We start from the raw sequence: 19,008 nt of genomic DNA on the forward strand, positions 1-19,008 counted from the left end.
CATTATCTTCACACTCCACTTTCACACAATGGGCTGGTGAGAAAAGCAGGTCGGTCTGAAAGTGCACTTTAGCTCTTGGATCCTTTCTGCTTACGGAATTGGTTATTCGAGATCGATCGTAATGTTTAACTGAACTCTCCAGGGCTTAGTGAATGGCTTTGGGTAATAAAAACCTCAATAGCTCATACGGAACTCAGAGCTGCTTTGCATGCACTTTTCTGAGGATTTAATAGCAACATTCCTTACACACGTCATTCATTCTTCAGACCTCTATGAATAATGTGAGGTGACATCAGAGTTACACACAGGGCGGAGTTTACCTAAGACAGAGGCGTGTCTTCTCATCTCATTATCTCTAGCCGCTTTATCCTGTTCTACAGGGTCGCAGGCAAGCTGGAGCCTATCCCAGCTGACTACGGGCGAAAGGCGGGGTACACCCTGGACAAGTCGCCAGGTCATCACAGGGCTGACACATAGACACAGACAACCATTCACACTCACATTCACACCTACGGTCAATTTAGAGTCACCAGTTAACCTAACCTGCATGTCTTTGGACTGTGGGGGAAACCGGAGCACCCGGAGGAAACCCACGCGGACACAGGGAGAACATGCAAACTCCGCACAGAAAGGCCCTCGCCGGCCACGGGGCTCGAACCCGGACCTTCTTGCTGTGAGGCGACAGCGCTAACCACTACACCACCGTGCCACCCCAGAGGCGTGTCTTATAAAAGTTATTCTGACTTAGTAACCACACTATGTCACACTGAAATGTGACCAAAAGTTTGTGCACACCTGACCACTATATGTGCGTTCCAGATTCATTCCCTCTTTGCCGTTATAATAAGCTCCACTCTTCCGCGAAGTCTTTCCACTCGATTATGAAGCCTAGCTGTGGGGGTTGTGTTTATTTAGCCACAAGATCAACTCTCTTGAGAACATTTTATACCAAAGCACTTGCTTCAATCAATCAATCAATCAATCTGATTGGTCAGAATGTGTATACAATTTTCATATAACAGCACAAGTCGGAGCAGCTGTAACATGAACGATTAATGCGCTCGGTTTGAGACATTATCATTTCTCAAGCAACAACTCATACACATGGACATGTACAGTTGACACGCCGCGTAATTTAAGATTAATAATACACAGATTTAAATATGGGTTGCTGCTCAAGAGAGTAATGCTTATAACTGTTGATGTAGTGAAGTTGTTTTTTTTTTTGTAAGGAGATCTTTAATATTTGTAGGAGGACTCTTGATTATAAGTGCTCTGAGAGAGAGAGAGAGAGAGAGAGAGAGAGAGAGAGAGAGAGAGAGAATGAATCTCTCAGACATTTCACAACATTAACCATGATGTTGTTGTCTTCCAGTTACACATGGTTTTACCATTCAAGACATAACAAAAAAAAAAAAAAATCATCTGATCCTAACCACGTCCTAAAATTCTGCAAATCTGACCTCAACACACAACAGATTCCACCGTGTCATTATTTATTTAACAAGAACTAAGTGAAAATGTAGAATCCATGTGTGAAAAAGTAAGTACACCCCATGATTCAATAGCTTGTAGAACCACCTTTTGCAGCAATAACTTGAAGCAATCGTTTTCTGTATGAGTTTATCAGTCTCTCACACCGTTGTGGAGGAATTTTGGTGCACTTTTCTTTACAACATCGCTTCAGTTCATTCATGTTTGAGGGCATTTGTTTATTCACAGCTCTCTTAAGGTCCTGCCACAGCATTTCAGTTGGGTTGAGGTTTGGACTTTGACTTGGCCATTCCAACACCTTGATTCTTTTCTTTTTCAGCCATTCTGCTGTAGATTCGCTGGTGTGCTTGGGATCACTTTCCTGTTGCATGACCCAATTGCAGCCAAGCTTGAGCTGTTGGACAGATGGGCTCACATTTGTCTCTAGAATACTTTGGTATACAGAGGAGTACATGGTTGACTCAATGACTGCAAGGTGCCCAGGCCCTGTGGCTGCAAAACAAGCCCAAATCATCACCCCTCCACCACTGTGCTTGATGGTTGGTATGAGGTGTTTTTGCTGATATGCTGTGTTTGGTTTTCGCCAAACATTTCCACTTTGGTCTTATCTGTCCACAGGACATTGTTCCAGAAGGCTTGTGGCTTGTTCAGATGCATCTTTGCAAACCTAAGTCATGCTGCCATGTTCATTTTAGATAGAAGAGGCTTTCTTCTGGCAACCCTTCCAAACAAGCCATACTTGCGCAGTCTTTTTCTAATTGTACTGTCATGAACTTTAACATTTAACATGCTAACTGTGGCCTGTAGAGTCCTAGCTGTAGTTCTTGTTTTTTCTGCAATTTCTCTGAGCATTGCACGTTCTGACCTTGGAGTAAATTTGCTGGGACGTCCACTCCTGGGAAGACTGGCAACGGTCTTGAATGTTTCCCACTTCAGAATAATCTTTCTCACAGTAGAATGATGGATTTCAAATTGTTTGGAAATGGCCTTATAACCCTTCCCAGACTGATGTGCAGCAACAATTGCTTCTCTAAGATCATTGCTGATGTCTTTCCTTCTTGGCATTGTGTTAACATACACCTGAGTGTCGTGTGTTATTGGTGATCTGAGGTTGCATTTGCCTAATTTTAAGACCTGGTAAGGACCAGATGATTTTTTTATTATGTCCTGACACTTAAAACCTAGACTACCCCTTTTCCACCAAATCAGTTCCAGGGCTGGTTCGGAGCCAGTGCTGGTGCTGGTTCACAACTCGTTCAACTTGCGAGCCAGCTGAGAACCAGCTTGCTTTTCCATCGCTCGCGGTGCTAAGAGAAGACACGTCATTACGTCGCTGTATACGTCAGTTACGTCGTTGTATACGTCAGTTACGTCGCTACGTTTGCATAAACCTTGGCGCGAATATCGAAGCAAAAACAACGCGGAAGAAGCAGCAGCAACAACAACAACAATAATAATAATGGATGACTTCATGTTTGTACAGCTGCTGCTTCTCGTCGCTTAAAAATGGCGATCTTTCGCGGTCTTGTTATTGTTGTCGGTCTTAACAACTCCGCCCCCCCCCCCCCGCTGACGTAAGCGGTTCTTTCCTCTGGCCCAGCAGAGAGTTGGTGCTAGCCTGGAACCAGTTTTTCTGGCCCCAGAGCCAGTTCTTTGTCAGTAGAAACAGAAAACCTGGTTCCAAACTAAGCACTGGCCCCGAACCAGCCCTGGAACTGCTTTGGTGGAAAAGGGGCAGACATGAAAGAGGGTGCACTTTCTTTTACACATGACATACATATACATACAATATACTGTATATTTCTATCCACATTCACTGGATACGAGCAATCGCGCTCTCTGATTGGCTACTCTACTACGAGGGTATCAGCTTATATACTGTGAGTAGAGAAAAACAAAATGGCGGAGCGTGTTGCTGAACCAACCGAAGACGAAATAGAAACTCTACTCAACAACCAAAAAAAAAAAAAAAATTGGAATAAAAGTATTTGACGGTGGGGCGGCACGGTGGTGTAGTGATTAGCACTGTCGCCTCACAGCAAGAAGGTCCTGGGTTCGAGCCCCGTGGCCGGCGAGGGCCTTTCTGTGCGGAGTTTGCATGTTCTCCCCGTGTCCGCGTGGGTTTCCACCACAGTCCAAAGACATGCAGGTTAGGTTAACTGGTGACTCTAAATTGACCGTAGGTGTGAGTGTGAATGGTTGTCTGTGTCTATGTGTCAGCCCTGTGATGACCTGGCAACTTGTCCAGGGTGTACCCCGCCTTTTGCCCGTAGTCAGCTGGGATAGGCTTCAGCTTGCCTGCGACCCTGTAGAAGGATAAAGCGGCTTGAGATAATGAGATGAGATGAGTATTTGACGGTAAGAACATATCCTTTTTTAATTTTTCAAGAACTATTATTATCGCATTTTTCACAAATTGCTCCTGCCATTTTGCCAGTTTGTTTACATTCTAAGCGGAAATTATTTTGTTGGACATTTTGTATACAGTTTTTATTTATCGACTTTGCAAAAAATAAAAATGCTCTGCTTCTGAAAAGCCAGTGAATGTGGATAGAATAAAACAGCTATTCCACTCAATCACTTCATACATGGCTTATAGCTGACTCAGCACTACACACCTCGTTGGCCATCAGCTCATGTACGACTTAATTTCGTGGAATAACTTTTAATTAGATATTATATGGAGACAAGTGTTTTACTGGGAAATACAACACTGGTATTTTTCATACGAGCTCCATCCAGGACATGGAGAACCAAAACTGTGACATAAATCTCTATATGTCACTCGTGAGGAAATCGATGAATTGTTTTGATTAAATTTAGGTACTTTTTGTTTGTGAATGTGTCGATATAATAAAAAGAAAATCACACGTTGGCTTGAAGATGTGAAATTTATCTTCTCTTGTTGAAAAACGGATCTGAGTAACATATTTAAATAACATTGGCTGAATTTTTTTGTGGTATATCAGAAATATTCCATTCAGCTAGCATGATACTGAACAAGTCGAAGACGAGTAGCTGAATGGAATATACCTGATAGACCACCCAAAAAAGCCAGCCAATATTATTATACATACGCATTCCATTCGGGTGTTCAATACGTCTTTCTCTTTCAAAATTCTCTCAAAATCTTCTGTATTTAACGAAGCAAACCTGGCGGCCATGTTTGTTTACAAATTGTCACAGTCGCTCACTAGCGCGGAAGTTTTACGTCTCCGACGTGTGACGTCATGTTGTCTTGACAACCATACAATATCGTAAACCATATTCAACGCTCATTCTCCATTAGGTAGAGTGACATAATACACATAGGCTAAGCGATATGCTAACAATATTGCATGCCATCAAAGCAAATGAATGAAAGCCACTAGAAGGGAATAGAACACATTTTTATTCTAGCGAAAAAGTGTCCTGTATGGATAACAATTCCCGATCTTTCACTCCGATGACGTCACTCTCAGTGTTTTCCCACTGACGACGCGCGTTGACAAAATGGTGAACCGGTTCTTAATTAAAATTCTCCTGATTAACTTGCATTTTTTTTTGTGGACGTGTCCATATAGTATAAAGAACAGTACATGGTGGCATGAAGATATGAAGTTTATCTTCTGGTGCTGAAAATATTTTCGCTTCACTCACTCATGGTATATCCATTCAAAACGTGAAGATAAACTTTATATCTTCACGCAACCGTGTAATACCCTCCCTCTCTTTCTCTCTCTCAAACACACACATATATATATATATATATATAAATTTGCATCATACTATATCATAATTATTATTTAATACATGAATTAATAAAAATACATAATCATTTAAAGTGTCCTTTTTTCCTGCACAGCGGACATCAGAGGAGATAGCATCTTCATCAAAGACGTCGCTTCTTGTCCTTTTGCGTGTTCATTTATTTATTTTAGTTCTCATTTTAAAAGTTCTGGAGCGATCTTTATATGCATCGAGTCATCTTTTCATCTTAAACAAAAAAGAAAATCTTTAAAACGTCAAAAGGCAAGTAAAATAAAATATATTTGAAAGATGGAGACGTTTCACATGTCGCATACTCAATTCATTTTTAATGGATGAACTGTTGAACAGCACATAAACTGCGCTGTAACTGTAGCAGATGAGCGTTTGGCCTTCATGTATCCTGAAGCAAGCACCCTTCACGTATCCTGAAGCACCATTCACATTTTCTTTACTGGAGAGCACGAAATGTACCTTGGCATCGATTCTCCAACTCTCTAGAACTGCAATGATGAACACCTTCCTTTCAAAAGCTATTCCCTTCGTTATATTCCATATATATTTGATACAAAGACAGATTTTCAGACTAACCCATTGCTTGGAACCACTCATAACATTCATACAATTCAAACAAATATGGATTTAAAAAAAAAAATTCTTGTGCTATTTTCATTGAGTTGAAAAAAGCACTCAACACAGTTGATATAATTTTTGTTAAAAAAGCTCAATTGTTATAATATTAGAGGCATAGTAAATAACTGGTTTCATTCTTACCTTTCAGAAATAAAGCACTGTTGAAATAAGTTCTTCTATGAGCAACGCTGAACACTGCCAGTGTGGGGTTCCTCAAGGCTCCGCACTCGGACCCCTACTATTTTTATTGTATATCAATGATATTACTAAATCTTCACATATTTTTAAGCTTTTTCTATTTGCTGATGATAAAAACTTTTAGGATCTACGGTTAACAGTGAATTAAGGAAGTTATCTAACTGGATCATGGCGAATAAATTACCCTTAAATGTCTCATCTCATTATCTCTAGCCGCTTTATCCTGTTCTACAGGGTCGCAGACAAGCTGGAGCCTATCCTGGCTGACTACGGGCAAAAGGCGGGGTACACCCTGGACAAGTCGCCAGGTCATCACAGGGCTGACACATAGACACAGACAACCATTCACACTCACGGTCAATTTAGAGTCACCAGTTAACCTAACCTGCCTGTCTTTGGACTGTGGGGGAAACCGGAGCACCCAGCGGAAACCCACGCAAACAACATGCAAACTCCGCACAGAAAGGCCCTCGCCGGCCATGAACCCGGCCCTTCTTGGTGGGAGGCGACAGCGCTAACCACTACACCACTGTGCCACCACCTTTAAATGTTTAAAAAAAAAATTCACCCTCACCAAAGAAAAATGTATTCAGATATTAATATAAAAATTCCTGATTATTTATTTCAGTGATTTTGGGGTTTATTGATAGATAGTATGCGTTCTTGGAAAAAAATCTGATCAATTACATTTGTACCAAAGTCAGTAAATCGATTGGTCTTATTGTTAAGTTTAGACATTTTGCACCTCAAAAAACTTTAAAATCACCTTGTATTTGGTCACTCATCTATCCTTATTTAAATTATGGAATAAGTGCTTGGGGACAAGCATCCAAATCCCTTCGAAAGAAGTTATTAATTTTGCAAACGTGAGCTCTCAGACTTATATTTTTAAAAGAATATTAGGGAAAGTGCTATTCCATTACTTATGAAAACTAATATACCTCCATTCCATTAACAAGATCAACTGTGAGCTACTGCTCACTTGTGTATCCCCCCCCCCCCCCGCTCTCGTTTATATCAGAATGCAAGCGATTGAAGGAATAGGACACTTATTATGAATGCTGACTTCAACAAATAATTAACCCTGAAACGAGTAAGTAAAGAGCAGTGTCTCTCCCCAGGAATTTCAAATAGCATCCTGGTAAACCGTCATTTTGAAATAGCATTTTGCTTCTTGAAATAGCGTCAAAATCCACCCTATATGTTTCATAAATACATTCAGTCGGTAAACAGGAAGTTGATGTGGGACAGACATTAAAACGGTATACACAGTATAGAACCCCAAGCTGAAGCTCCGTACCAAATATCAAGCATTTGTGATTTGTAGTTGCTGAGAAAAATGTTACGAAAATTTTGTAAATCCATGCTATACAGTGGTCCTTGAAAGTTTGTGAACCCTTTAGAATTTACTATATTTCTGCATAAATATGACCTAAAACATCATCAGACTTTCACACAAGTCCTAAAAGTAGATAAAGAGAACCCAGTTAAACAAATGAGACAAAAATATTATACTTGGCCATTTATTTATTGAGGAAAATGATCCAATATTACATATCTGTGAGTGGCAAAAGTATGTGAACCTCGAGGATTAGCAGTTAATTTGAAGGTGAAATTAGAGTCAGGTGCTTTCAATCAATGGGATGACGATCAGGTGTGAGTGGGCACCCTGTTTTATTTCAAGAACAGGGATCTATCAAAGTCTGATCTTCACAACACGTTTGTGTATCATGGCATGAACAAAGGAGATTTCTGAGGACCTCAGAAAAAGCGTCGTTGATGCTCATCAGGCTGGAAAAGGTTACAAAACCATCTCTAAAGAGTTTGGACTCCACCAATCCACAGTCACAGTACACAGATTGTGTACAAATGGAGGAAATTCAAGACCATTGTTACCCTCCCCAGGAGTGGTCGACCAACAAAGATCACTCCAAGAGCAAGGCGTGTAATAGTCGGCAAGGTCACAAAAAACCCCAGGGTAACTTCTAAGCAACTGAAGGCCTTTCTCACATTAGTTAATGTTAATGAGTCCACCATCAGGAGAACACTGAACAACAATGGTGTGCATGGCAGGGTTGCAAGGAGAAAGCCACTGCTCTCCAAAAAGAACATTGCTGCTCATCTGCAGTTTGCTAAAGATCACGTGGACAAGCCAGAAAGCTATTGGAAAAATATTTTGTGGAAGGATGAGACCAAAATAGAACTTTTTGGTTGAAATGAGAAGCGTTATGTTTGGAGAAAGGAAAACACTGCATTCCAGCATAAGAACCTTATCCCATCTGTGAAACATGGTGGTGGTAGTATCATGGTTTGGGCCTGTTTTGCTGCATCTGGGCCAGGACGGCTTGCCATCATTGATGGAACAATGAATTCTGAATTATACCAAAGAATTCTAAAGGAAAATGTCAGGACATCTGTCCATGAACTGAACTTTAAGAGAAGGTGGGTCATGCAGCAAGACAACGGCCCTAAGCACACAAGTCGTTCTACCAAAGAATGGTTAAAGAAGAATAAAGTTCATGTTTTGGAATGGCCAAGTCAAAGTCCTGACCTTAATCCAATGGAAATGTTGTGGAAGGACCTGAAGCGATCAGTTCATGTGAGGAAACCCACCAACATCCCAGAGTTGAAGCTGTTCTGTACGGAGGAATGGGCTAAAATTCCTCCAAGCCGGTGTGCAGGACTGATCAACAGTTACCGCAAACGTTTAGTTGCAGTTATTGCTGCACAAGGGGATCACACCAGATACTGAAAGCAAAGGTTCACATACTTTTGCCACTCACAGATTCGCAAAGGAAGTGTGTTTTAACAGTTTTTATATAGGTGCGCTGATTGCGGCTTAATCCTGTGCAGGTGTGAGTCATTTAGTCCTCGTCTCTAATTTATGAGTCTGAATGCACAAATCTAAGTCCGAGTTATCAGTGCTCAAGTCCAAGTCAAGTCACGAGTCCTTAAAATTAGGGCACGAGTCGGACTCGAGTCCAAGTCCTGGACTCGGGTATTACAAGCCTGCTCGAATGCGTAGGCTTAGCTAGCGAGCCGTGCTTTACACGTCCAAGTCTCAAAAAACACAGCCTATAAATTTTATACTAACCTGTGCTAACCAAAATTTTGTTGTTTTGTGAAGTAATTTTGTGCATTTCTGTGGACATTTTTGTTGATGGTCAGCAGTTTCCTGGCCCACGTGCTTTTCGGATATGGAAGTTAAATCGAGAAAATCAAATTTATCGGCAAAAATGTAGCGTTCTTATTGGTCAGACTTCGAAACGAGACTTGAATGGAAGCAAAATACTACGAGTTTTGAGAGCTTCGCCGGCAAAGCTCAGCAGGTTTAGAATGAGTATGTCACGTATTTAGATAAATATCTCATCTCATCTCATCTCATTATCTCTAGCCGCTTTATCCTTCTACAGGGTCGCAGGCAAGCTGGAGCCTATCCCAGCTGACTACGGGCGAAAGGCGGGGTACACCCTGGACAAGTCGCCAGGTCATCACAGGGCTGACACATAGACACAGACAACCATTCACACTCACATTCATACCTACGGTCAATTTAGAGTCACCAGTTAACCTAACCTGCATGTCTTTGGACTGTGGGGGAAACCGGAGCACCCGGAGGAAACCCACGCGGACACGGGGAGAACATGCAAACTCCACACAGAAAGGCCCTCGCCAGCCCCGGGGCTCGAACCCAGGACCTTCTTGCTGTGAGGCGACAGCGCTAACCACTACACCACCGTGCCGCCCTTAGATAAATATCTTCGCAGTTTTTTTTTAAATCATACAAGCATGATAAACATACTGACAGAAACTTTATACACTTTACACTTTCCTATGTGCCCACTGCCAAATAATATTATAGTTTTTAAATAACCTAAATTAGATGAAACATAAAACTTGTCACCTTACTCAGTCACACTGGACTCGGAGCGCTGAGCGCTCACTTCGGCATTCATAAAAGACTGTTCCCATGGTAACGTCATGATCATCACTTTCACGCTTTCGGTATTGATTGGTTTCTCTTTCGCCAAGATTTACATTATCTTAAATAGTACTTTCATAAACTACCATTATTATTGAATTTTTTGTATCGTTTACAGTATTTACATTTCAAGTAACTATCGGAAAATTTCCTTTCATTTGTAACTTCCTGTTTATTGCACTTTTTAACAGAATCAAAATGATTCCTAACATTTTGTGATGTAACAACTGCATTAGGCATCTCATCTCATTATCTCTAGCCGCTTTATCCTTCTACAGGGTCGCAGGCAAGCTGGAGCCTATCCCAGCTGACTACGGGTGAAAGGCGGGGTACACCCTGGACAAGTCGCCAGGTCATCACAGGGCTGACACATAGACACAGACAACCATTCACACTCACGGTCAATTTAGAGTCACCAGTTAACCTAACCTGCATGTCTTTGGGGGAAACCGGAGCACCCGGAGGAAACCCACGCGGACAACATGCAAACTCCGCACAGAAAGGCCCTCGCTGGCCACGGGGCTCGAACCCGGACCTTCTTGCTGTGAGGTGACAGCGCTAACCAATACACCACCGTGCCGCCTTGCATTAGGCATATTTTGTAAAATCAAAACTTGTTAAAGGTATCGATTATTTTCAGTTGTATATATTTCATAATATTAATCTTCAGAGTTAGCTGAATCTCATTTGTCGTCTCTGTTGTATATCGTAAAGATTGCAGCGATCTGTATTTTATTTTTGTCGTAAGTGCAATAGAAATGATAATTTAAGATTTCTGCTTTTATTGCAGGAATTTGTAGAAGATTTTATTGATAATTACAGTGATTTGTAAAGCTCTGGTTAATGAATGAGACGCTAAATTTAAACTTTGTTATAACGTTTTATTCAGTTAGTAAATACAATTTGTGTTAAATGCCTAATAAAATATAATTCAGACTTAAAATTAATCCCGTCTTTCATTTCTTTTTAAGGCTCAACTGCAGCTCCAGAAGTCACCAGATTGCACCAAAAAAGATGAAATTTTCAAAATTTGCCTCCCCCGCATTTACGTCTGAATGAATGAAACATGCAATGATTTGGTCTACATACTAAATCAGCTCAAAAAAGTGAAATGTTCCATGAAATAACTGGCATTATATTAAAATCTAGGTCTTAGGACTGTCATATTGTTCAGCCCAAGGATTTTCATTTCAGTGCATCATTACTCAGCGTGTGTGTGTGTGTGTGTGTGTGTGTGAAGAATACTATGAAGCGCTAAAACCAACACACACTGTGGATTTCTTTTCCCCAAAATAACTAGGAGCTTTTCTCTTCCAGGGTGCCATCATATCTCTGTCTTCTCCTCTAGCAGGCAGAGAGAAGCCTAAACACACACTTTTCACACCTGCATGTCCTGGAGGTTCGACATCTTCCCTGCTGTACACTGAAATTTCCCTTCCAAGTCATTTTTCTGGATTTTCCGGATATCTGGTCACTGCGGCTTGCAGGTTGTTATTTCTTCGTGTGACCTCTGCAATACCTCAGAATAATGTCCTTCCTCAAATAACATCCAGGCTAAAAAAAAAAAAAAAAACAAGAAAGAAAAATGTGTGCAGCTGTAAAGCGATATGGTGTTGGACTTTTTCCTGGATTGATTCAGTTGCATTTGCCTCCCAGCTTTTGTCCGCCTGCCAGTCTTGAGATCTCAATTTAAATGAGTTGTGAAACTACTCTAGCTCCGTGTTGAGTCCTGTAGAAGTACACCAAGTTTTGGCAGGCAGGTTGACTTGTGACCTAAAAGAACTTCAACCTGACAAATCTGCTCATGTCCTTCGGCGGTGGAGGTGTAATCACGTCCTCAGATCTCAGAGCCATTATAGGTGGCCTCCTATCAGTCAATACTTCGTGATAAATGATAACAGGAATTTGCTGAAGGACAGTGAAAGACGAATGTGTGCTTCGGCCTGGGAAATCTGTCCATATTTCCTATTCAAAAGAAAAGGAAAAAAAACACTCGATATTTTCTTGAACTGAAAATTGCTGTAAATTTCCAGCAGTCTGATTACCTCCTAAATGAAATGCATTTAATTATTTCACTCCAATTCCAAATCCTACACTATATGGCTAAAAGTATGTGCATCCCTGCCCATCACACCCATATCAAGTTGGAAGCACACAATTGTCGTGAATATCTGCTTATGCTGTAGCTTTAAGGCCTCTGCATGCTCTTGCGACAAGGCTTTCGCAGATAGCTTTTTGCAGACAGTTGTAATTTATTGTTGAGCGGGGAGTAATAGGCGTGCGCGATGTTATTCACTGCCACAACGCAAGGGGGCGCGAAGTCGCGAAATCGCTAGGAGTAGTTGGTGGGTGTGGTTAGTGGAGTGTTTATCCTCCGGTTACTTATAATGACTAGAACTGGAGTCATATAGATGTACGTACTTCCTCACTTCCTCGATCAACCGCTCTTCGTGCTGCTCCATCTTTGCTCGTGTTTTTAAAAATGGCGGTCGTGAAAACAAACCAAACCGGGAAAGTAGGGAAGCGGAAGTGCGTGTACAGCGGATGTAGATTGGACCAATCAGAGCCCTCTTGTCTGCGACGTTGTCTGCGAGGCTTCTGCGGTGGTCACAATTTTTGGGAGGTGCGCGCAGAGCGTCTGCGAAGGTGGGGGGGCTACGCAGACACTGTCTGCGACGCTATCTGCGAGGACTGGGTTGTTAGCAAAAATTGGCCTTTACAGTTTCGAGGCCTAAACCTGTTCCAGCACGACAACGCTCCTGTGCACAAAGCGAGTTCCATGAAGACATGGTTTGCCAAAACTGGTGTGGAAGAACTCAAGTGTCTTGCACAGATCCCTGACTGAACTCAACCCCAGTGAACACCTTCGGGATGAACTGGAACACTGACTTCACCCCAGACCTCCTGACCCGACATCACTAAAGCTCTTGTGACTGAATGATCACAAATCCCTACAGCCACGCCCCAAAATCTAATGGCAAGTGGAGAAGAGTGGAGCTTATTATAACAGCAAAGGAGGAATAAACCTGGAACAAAATGTTCAGCAAGGACATACAGATGTGATGGTTGGTGTACAAACTTTTGGATGTATAGTATATATAGTCCAGAATTCTTTGTTTGCAATCACGTGACTTTTTGCCTCCTGGTTCACTTCCGGTTTCCAAGTGGCAGGCAATAATCAAAGATGGCGTCCAAGCCAAGTACACATCTGTCGTCATCTTGTGGAAAACATTCTCCATCTGACTACATTAACTGACTCGAACCAAAAGTAAAATTGAGATATCAAGAAAAAATATATTTATGTGATGGATTGGACTCCTACTGCTTAAAAAAGACGGACTTTTCAAGCGATTTCAACAACTTTCCAAACATACAGTCTCCGGACATTTCCAATTATCTGGTCATCCAAACATCGTTTTATACGAAGAATCAGATGAAAGCTTTCAGAAGTCTTGAAGTCGATAACTTTTTCGATGTGGCTGGGTTCATGATGTTGGAAAAAGACTTCTAAAGGACAATAATCATCTTATTTTTGCGAGAGTAAGTAATGTAAGCTGAAGTGTAATACATGATTCAAGTCGGCATTGCTGGAGGCATTTTTGCAATGATAACTTATATTTTATTTCATGACATTTCAAACGACTTATGAATTGACATCATCGGACAACCTGAAACAATACGTCAACAATCGAGTTTCAATCGAGGCTGACCTACAAACTAGTTTCATCGTTTCATCAACGACATCCAAAACGTAAGAAAACTCATTTAACATTAGAAGTTTTGATTTTAGATCCATAAAGTTGATAGACGTACCTTTAACAAAATGATCGCTGCAAACACGAGCATGTAGACTCTCGATTCCTTTCCAACACAGTGAAAGGTCTGCGAGCCATTTTTCATGGCATCTTTTTAAGATGTTTTTCGTTCTTTCACCCTTGTGCATGACTTCTTTTGGTATCCTATAACACCTTTTGCTTTTTTCTCAATTTGATCTGTTTGAACATCCAAATACAGAGCAACAATCTGGTATATCTGGAGGCGAAACACAAGAAATTACTGTACAGTGACTAAACAACGAGATCAACTGTGAGCTACCGCTCACTTAGGTATCCCCCTGCTCTCGCTTATATCAGAATGTAAGCAATCAAAGGAATAGGACACTTATTATGAATGTTGACTTCAACAAATAATTAACCCTGAAACAAGTAACAAACAAGGGATTTCAATAGTATCCTGGTAAACTGTCAATTTGAAATAGCGTAAAAATCCACCCTATATGTTTCGTAAATATATGCAGTCGGTAAACAGGAAGTTGATGTGCGACAGACCTGAAAATGGTATATACGGTATAGAACCCCAAGCTGAAGTTTGGTGCCAAATATCAAGCAGTTGTGATTTGTGGTTGCTAAGAAAAATGTTACGAAAATTTTGTAAATCCACGCTATATGTTTCGTAAATACATTCAGTCGGTAAACAGGAAGTCGATGTACGACAGACCTGAAAATGGTATACACGGTATAGAACCCCAAGCTGAAGTTTGGTGCCAAATATCAAGCAGCTGTGATTTGTGGTTGCTAAGAAAAATGTTACGAAAATGTTGTAAATCCACGCTATATGTTTCGTAAATACATTCAGTCGGTAAACAGGAAGTCGATGTGCGACAGACCTGAAAATGGTATATACGGTATAGAACCCCAAGCTGAAGTTTGGTGCCAAATATCAAGCAGTTGTTATTTGTGGTTGCTAAGAAAAATGTTACGAAAATTTTGTAAATCCACGCTATATGTTTCTCAGTCGGTAAACAGGAAGTCGATGTGCCACAGACCTGAAAACGGTAAATATGGTATAGAACCCCAAGCTGAAGTTTGGTACCAAGTACCAAGTGGCTATGATTTGTGGTTGGGTGTTTCAGGCGGACGGAGATACGGACAGAGGTAAACCAGTATACCCTCCTTCCTCCGGAGTGGGAGTATAAATACGATGCCTGCCTGTCAGCTGGAAATCTGAATATGTAATGAGGCGGCTCACTAGCGGAAATGACGTCTATTGCAAACAAAGTCAAAGGTGATGAGAAATATCACTGAATGCTGAAGATTAAAATGAATACAGTTCTTAAATAAAAAACAAATTCAGCTTGTGTAGCAGACCATTCAAACCAGTCGTACAGTTGGTATAATATTGGGCAACCCAATATCACTGACAGGACAGAAATAGAGAGTCAGTGATTGAGCAGGTGCACAGGAGCCCATGATCTGTCAGGCGTGTGAATATGCATTAAGCAAGAAAAAAAAAAAAGCGCAGACTTTAATGAGCTTCATGGAGAGTGTTAATTACAGTAATTATTTTTGCTAAACTGTAAGGTGCACCTTTATCCATAAAGTAATTAGCAGCGGTTGGAAACGTGTGCAGGGAAACTCTGATTTTGACTAAATGCATATAGGAAAAATTTATGCTCCCTTTAAAAACTATCATCGACTTACAAACCTATCCTTCCGAGGCCTGATAAAGCTTTCTGTATCAGCTAATGATGAGGGGTTTTTTTTGTGTGTGTTGTGCTTGGAGAGACGATGTGATATGATATGATACGATCTGATCTGATATGGCGAGGTGTGTGGTCCTGGGATCTAGGGAGCGTCTCCTAATATTACATAAAAGCATTTGCATGTCCCTCACCATTACAAGGACGACTGGCGATTAGTTCACAACTTCATTATGTTAATGAATATTTCATACAAGTCATGCTGATGTACTATATTCATTTCCTGTTCTTAGAAATCACTAATTGGTGGCAGAGGAACAGAGGACCCATTTCACGACATAATGTGTGGTGTTTTTGTATTAATTTACCATAAGCACAGTCATGTCCAGAAGTCTGAGAGCACGAGTGAGTGAAAATGCTTGAGTGAAAAGTAGAATATCAGGAATTATTGTACATACAGGACAACTTGTCAATAGAATAACATGTGTTCTATTCCCTTCTAGTGGGTTTCATTCATTTGGTTCGATAGCATGCAATATTGTTAGCATATCGCTTATCCTACGTGTATTACGTCACTCTACCCAATGGAGAATGAGCAATGAATATGGTTTATGACATTGCATGGTTGTCAAATGAGGCCAAATTAGAATTAGAAGAGAATAACTATCATGAAATTATGAAAGAATGAAAGCAATTAAATATAACATTTGAAAGGCTGATATGTTTGGACCTTCTCTGAAGGCCTAGAAGGCTCTCATGGTTCAACTCTGTTTACAAGAGAAAAACATACCAATGGACATCGAAAAACTGGAAGAGAGCGTGTGTATGTATAATAATAATAACATTGGCTGGCTTTTTTTCATGGTATATCAGATATATTCCATTCAGCTCCTCGTCTTTGACTCGTTCAATATCATGCTAGCTAAATGGAATATATCTGATAGACCATGAAAAAAAGCCAGCCAATATTATTTAAATATTGACAAATTTCAGAATTTTAGTATTCATAGTAAACGTCCCACTTTTTTGAGCTCAACATGGACTCAACAAGTTTGCATCAAACCTGACAATCCATGTTAGAACAAATTAATTGGAGTGTCGTGTGACGTGAACACAGAGGACGAGATCAGACTTGAGGAAAATCTAGTTTGTACAAAAGAAGTTATTCTGATCAGTGTTAGAAATCTGTCTAAATTTAAATAGTGACTGAGAAATAAATAGTGGAGAATTTTGGATACTGAATATTGAGCATTTAGTTCTTTGTTTTAATTTTTATCAAAATTTCTTCAACTTCGTTTATTCCCCAAAGTAAAATTCACAGATTTTCTATGTGCTCACATCCTTCAGGACCGCACTGTACACACCAGTTATTTCCAGTCACCAGAAATTGAGGATTTTTGCTTGCCATTCAGGCCTGAGTTTCCCAAAAGCATCGTAGCACAAAGATCATTGTTAAATGGTTGAGTGAGCAACACAACGAATGCTCTCTCAACTCGTTAAGATGCTCTTAAAGTGATGATACAAGGGGCAACTTTTTGGGCAATTGCGCTTCGACCATTTCCCATTGAGACTGGGCAATGCAATTTCTATCTGAAAATTTTGGGGCAAACTTTTTAAGATCATCCAATCAGAGTGCTAGCAGCAAATCACATGACCACCTGAGAGCTTCTGAAATTTTCAACAAAGATGGCGGCATCTCCGGCAGTTGAGCGAAGGAAAAGGGAGACGACTTATGGCTTTTTATGCCGGTAAATTGTTCTGCGTAAACCCAAAGTGGTGAATTTACCTCATCAGATGCTTAGAAAACCAACTGATGTCTATTTTTAAGTGCTCAGGTTGGAATTAAGACATAGATTTTTTTCAGCTAAGTGTAAACTGCCGTTAGCTAACCACCGCTCCGTAGAGATTGAATGGGATTTAGCTAACTAGTGATGGTTTTTGCTAATATAGTTAGCTGAAAGTTATCGCTAGCTCGTGATAGTGATGGGCAGCTCATCTCATCTCATTATCTGTAGCCACTTTATCCTGTTCTACAGGGTCGCAGGCAAGCTGAAGCCTATCCCAGCTGACTACGGGCGAAAGGCGGGGTACACCCTGGACAAGTCGCCAGGTCATCACAGGGCTGACACATAGACACAGACAACCATTCACACTCACATTCACACCTACGGTCAATTTAGAGTCACCAGTTAACCTAACCTGCATGTCTTTGGACTGTGGAGGAAACCGGAGCACCTGGAGGAAACCCACGCGGACACGGGGAGAACATGCAAACTCCACACAGAAAGGCCCTCGCTGGCCATGGGGCTCGAACCCGGACCTTCTTGCTGTGAGGCGACAGCGCTAACCACTACACCACCGTGCCGCCCTGGGCAGCTCATGATTTTTTTTTTTTTGTGAGTTGTAATAGATTGTCTAACTTATCTGATCTAAAAGTGACAGCTGCAAATGTTTCAGTGTCCATCTTTGCAGTGTCTGTCTCTCTGGCAATAGATTTGCTCTGATCTGATTGGTTGTTGCCAATTGTCTGTTGCCCTGAGTCTCACCTGATTGCGCGTTGCTGGCAACATTGCCCAAAAAGTTGCCCTGTGTATCATCACCTTTAGCATTAAGAGGCTTTTGAGAACCCCACCACAGATCAGTGACCAGCTTCAGTTAATTCAGCTTCTGAACCGAAAACTGGTTCCAATCAATCTGTATCCAAGTGCAAAGAGTAAAAACATTTATTATTTAAAACAGATTTTACTCTCAGGTGTTTCAGTTCCATATAGACTACAATCCTGAATTCCATCTTTTGTCCACAGCTTACAGCTTGTGCATCACATCCTGCTTTAGTTTTAACTTCAAATCTGGACCTCTAGTGAGTTCAGCACTTAACCTAAAAAGCTACTAGTCGATATCCCATTATCTTCATAAACCAGGTTGAAACAGTCACTACATTGATATACACAAAATGCCCTTATTCTAAACTATTTCAAGAGATTTCATGGAAGATCTTGCTGAAGACCAGCTATCTTGGCGACAGACCATCAAACAAGGAGTTCTGAAATGAGAGGATGTGAAGCGCAACAGGAGAGAAAGATCGCATCCGAATGGCGAGACACCAACGGTGCCAAGCAATGGTCCACCAGCAACATGGACACGCCCCACAGCTGCAACATCTCCCAGAGGTCCTTCCAAACCGGAACAGGACTGCTGAGTCATACCATACCAGAGCACATGCGAGACGTGATGGGACAATCATAAGAAGAAGACGACTAAAGAATTTACATGGTTAATGACATGCTTGTGGGCGGCACGGTGGTGTAGTGGTTAGCACTGTTGCCTCACAGCAAGAAGGTCCGGGTTCGAGCTCCGTGGCCAGCGAGGGCCTTTCTGTGTGGAGTTTGCATGTTCTCCCCGTGTCCGTGTGGGTTTCTTCCGGGTGCTCCGGTTTCCCCCACAGTCCAAAGACATGCAGGTTACGTTAACTGGT

The 19,008-nt window shown here is 41.2% G+C and overlaps 1 protein-coding gene across 4 annotated transcripts in view; it reads right to left on the reverse strand.

Annotated features, from left to right (window-relative positions):
• fam184ab (family with sequence similarity 184 member Ab) overlaps positions 1–19,008 on the reverse strand; it is a 440,896-nt gene that overhangs the window by 255,020 nt on the left and 166,868 nt on the right. The window contains exon 1 of one of the 4 annotated variants that reach the window (XM_060915809.1): positions 11,439–11,559. The exons of the other annotated variants lie outside the window; for them this stretch is intronic. Coding sequence (XP_060771792.1) covers positions 11,439–11,462 — 24 coding nt within the window. The 5' untranslated portion in view covers positions 11,463–11,559. Of the gene's footprint in view, positions 1–11,438; positions 11,560–19,008 lie in introns of those variants that run through there. 4 annotated transcript variants of the gene reach the window in all.

The sequence above is a fragment of the Neoarius graeffei genome, chromosome 3, assembly GCF_027579695.1.
Source record: "Neoarius graeffei isolate fNeoGra1 chromosome 3, fNeoGra1.pri, whole genome shotgun sequence".
Taxonomy (NCBI): Eukaryota; Metazoa; Chordata; class Actinopteri; order Siluriformes; family Ariidae; genus Neoarius; species Neoarius graeffei.